Here is a 3,860-nt window from a genome sequence, read left to right as displayed (position 1 = left end):
CTATAACCCCCTGTGAATTTCCTAACAAAGTGGCTGTATTGTAACATGATTTGTTTTGCTTGTTTTTTGTTGGGTTTATCACCACAGTGACACAATTATTGGTCATAAAGTGACTGTCCACCTTTTGATGTTGGATGATACCAGACAATGGGTAGAACCACTGACCTTCCATAAGCTAGCTGGTTAGCATCCTCACATGTAAGAATTCTAAACCCTAAGCAAGGTTTCAGACCTACAGCAATGAGAGGTCATCTGAAGTCTGTAACTAAAAGCACCTGGTCACAGAGACCTACAGCAATGAGAGGTCATCTGAAGTCTGTAACTAAAAGCACCTGGTCACAGAGACCCCTCACTGTCAGGTGAATATCTGGGAATGATGTGGATAAGATGTATACCTTCTCTGTCAGCTCCTTTGATTGTATCAGTATCACCAGACAAATCGTCTATTTCTATATCATCATCTTCTTTATCACTTGTTGTTGACCCTGTCCATTCTGGTCTGGTCTGGTCTGGACTTCCCCACTGTCTGCAGATGTTAAACTGAGCAGTAAAGTAATACTGTTATTACAATTTTGTGAATGGAACCTTGCTACTGGTCAATTTCGAACTGTGCAATAAAACAACATGTCAGATGCAGAAGTTTTTAGTCTTAAAACTCCAAACCAAAATAACAGCTTGTTACACATTTGTCAGTGAATTATCTAAATACACTCGAAACCCGTTATAACGCTACTCGATATACCGCGGTCCTCGGTATAACGCTGTATGGCCTTGGCTCCCAAATTTTAGGGGGTTAAAAAAAAAAAAAAAAAAAAAAAAAAAAAATCCGCGGATGTTACTTAATTTGATCATAACCAGCGTTAAAACTACAAGTACCTGTGTACTTTAACACCTTTCCATGACAACTGTCACAAAAATCAATAATCGTCTGCTAGCTTACTTGTTTGCGTATCGCCTTTGTTAAAGTTTCAATACATGTAGACCTGTGACAATTAGGCAATCAGTACCGTGTCAAAATTAAATTGTTTGCATTAACAAGCGTGTAACATCGGTCAGTCAACTATCAAACTGTTTAAGTTTGCACCAATTAAGCGGATGACATGAACATTTGAGTGAATAAAAAATCAAACAACAGGCCCAGATTTGTAATAAAATGCAGCCGTTTTTGGTAATGATCACATTCAGTTCATCGGAACTAACGAAGATTCGACGCACTGAAAGCCATATTGAGATTGTTCTCACATTTTTCATATCGTATATTATCGTAGATCTAGATTATTTTATCATCTCATTTGTGTTATCTTTATTGTATCAGCGTTATATAACATTTTCTATCTCATTTATTCATTTTATTTATCGCTTTTTTTTTCACTCTTTTTTTTACATTATCATTTTTACGTAGTTTTTATACGTTTGTACTAAGTGCACCATGGCTTCACCCGTTGCGTCAAAGAAGAGGAAGGCTTACACAATTTCGGAGAAGCTACACGTAGTGGATAGGATCAGGAACGGCGAAACACAGGCAAAAGTAAGCAGGGAAATTGGAGTGTCGGACTCGACGATACGGGGGTGGCTCAAGGATGAGGCCAAACTTCGTGGTGCCAGCAGCTCTTTGGAGGATAGCGGTCAGGTCAGGAAAAGAGCTAGGACTGCTCAAGATCAGCAGCTTGAGAGCGCCATGTTTACATGGTTTAATCAAGCTCGATCTGAGGGTATGCCTATCTCTGGTCCTGTTATCCAGGCACAGGCTAAAAAAATCCATCAGGAACTGCGTGGCTCCGAGGTTGATTTTGAGGCCTCAAACGGATGGTTGTCACGGTTTAAAAACCGTCACGCTATCTCACAGGTCACCATCAGAGGGGAACAACGTTCAGCGGACGAAGCTGCAGCAGGAGCGTATCCGGCGGAATTACGGAAGATAGTCCAGGAGCATGATTTGAGTGCGGAGCAGATATACAACTGTGATGAGACAGCTCTGTATTTCAAGATGCTCCCTGACAAAACTCTGGCTTGTAAGTCAGACCAGCAGAAGACTTTAGGGTTTAAGCAAGTGAAAGATCGCATCACTGTCTTGTTATGCTGTAACATGGCAGGGACGCATAAACTTGCTCCCCTAGTTATTGGCAAGTTTGGGAAGCCGAGATGCTTTCATCATGTCAATATGAAAAGTCTTCCTGCGCTATACACGCACTCAAAAAATGCATGGATGACTTCTGTGATTTTCGAGGACTGGTTTCATGAGGAGTTTGTGCCTTCGGTCAGGAAACACCTGCGCCTTAATAAAAAGGAAGCGAAGGCCATTCTTCTTATGGACCACTGTCCTGCCCACCCAGGAGTCGAGTCATTGACTTCTCTGGACAAGAAGATCAAGGCTGTATTCTTACCAAAGAATACAACATCCAAGCTACAGCCTCTAGACCAGGGGATAATTGCCACCCTTAAGCGCAACTACCGGCGTAATCTATCAGGCATTATGGTTAACAGCAAAATGTCTGTGTCTGATTACCTGCGTCAGTTGAATTTGAAGGAGGCAATTCATCTCTTGGGAACATCCTGGAGTGATGTCACTAAAAAGACGATCATGGGGTGTTGGAGGAAGGGATTAGGTCCAGCATTTGAGAAGGATGGAGAGGACAGCTCGGACAGCGAGGATTTCGACGGGTTCAGTGAGGAGGATTTAAGGATTTCGGAGCGCAGGGCCATGGACAACGCTATGTTTTGCGAGGAGGATCTGCAGAGTGCCAGGCAGGTTTTTGGACAGGACCTCGACGACGAAACCTTGCAGAATTGGATCTCAGTGGACGACGATGGACCAACGTATCAGCGACTGACAGATGAGGAGATCATTGAGAGTGCGAGGAACGAACCAGCCATCACCGAGGAAGAAGATGAGGAGGACGAGTCCATCGTGTATGAACCCCCTCCAGCGATTTCTGAAGTGTTGCGGTCCTTGGATACTGTGATGCGCTGGATTGAAACATCAGAGCGTGGCACAGTATCCAAAGTCATGCAAGTCAGAAATCTCATGCACGATGCCAGAGCCGATGCAAGAGAGAAGGCGGTGCAGCGAAGACTGACAGATTTCTTCACCAGAGACCACAGGAATGACGACTAGACTGCTGCAAACGACGGTGAATTAACAATTTTCTATCTTATTAATCGATTTTGTTTATTTTTTCACAATTAAATTTTTAAAGTCTGTCCGCCTGTTTTAGTTATATAAAACCCCATTGCAACTGCATTGCATATGTAATTTTCACGAACGGGCACTCCTCACACAGCGTTATATGTTTACTTCCGGGTTACAGAATTCCAACTTTCTTTTAGAATCACGACGAAATGAGAAGCTGACACAGCGTTATAATTCTTTTAATGTATTTTTTAGTACCATTTAAGGTAAATAAATGCCCCGTTTATACATTCTTAATTTCTTATGTAACATAAAACAGCGTTCAAAATGCGTCTAATACATTACCGGTGGGTGGGGTATTGCATATACCGTATATATGACCAACCCGCGTTATAAATTTAACCCCGCTAGATCCGCGGGTCTCGGACCTTGGACCCCGACGACAGCGTTATAACGGGTTCCCAGTGTATTTGAGTGAAATATATCTGGTATTTTCACAGTGAAAAATATGTATCTGGTATTTTCAGAGTGAAAAATATGCATCTGGTATTTTAACAGTGAAAAAGATATATCTGGTATATTCAAAGAAATATCAAGTAAATTTTTCTCTGGTAATGTTTCTAAGAAACAATAAAATGGGTAAACTTAGTTAAAACATGAAATAACAAGTGAATGAAGTATTGCCATGCAATACAAAGTCCCCTACTGGAATGCACCTTTCTCTACTCCT

General features: G+C 41.7%; 1 protein-coding gene across 1 annotated transcript; it reads left to right on the top strand.

The window, feature by feature from the left end:
• The first annotated feature begins 1,429 nt into the window (after window positions 1-1,429).
• On the top strand, window positions 1,430-3,115 carry LOC128546739 (jerky protein homolog-like). The gene has a single exon (XM_053518021.1). The coding sequence runs from the start codon at window positions 1,430-1,432 to the stop codon at window positions 3,113-3,115; it is 1,686 nt and encodes a 561-aa protein (XP_053373996.1).
• The last annotated feature ends 745 nt before the right edge of the window (window positions 3,116-3,860 follow it).

Source organism: Mercenaria mercenaria, chromosome 11 (assembly GCF_021730395.1).
Source record: "Mercenaria mercenaria strain notata chromosome 11, MADL_Memer_1, whole genome shotgun sequence".
NCBI classification, from domain to species: domain Eukaryota; kingdom Metazoa; phylum Mollusca; class Bivalvia; order Venerida; family Veneridae; genus Mercenaria; species Mercenaria mercenaria.
The sequence above is the reverse complement of the archived record's forward strand: the minus strand, read 5'-3'. Positions and strand labels throughout refer to the sequence as shown.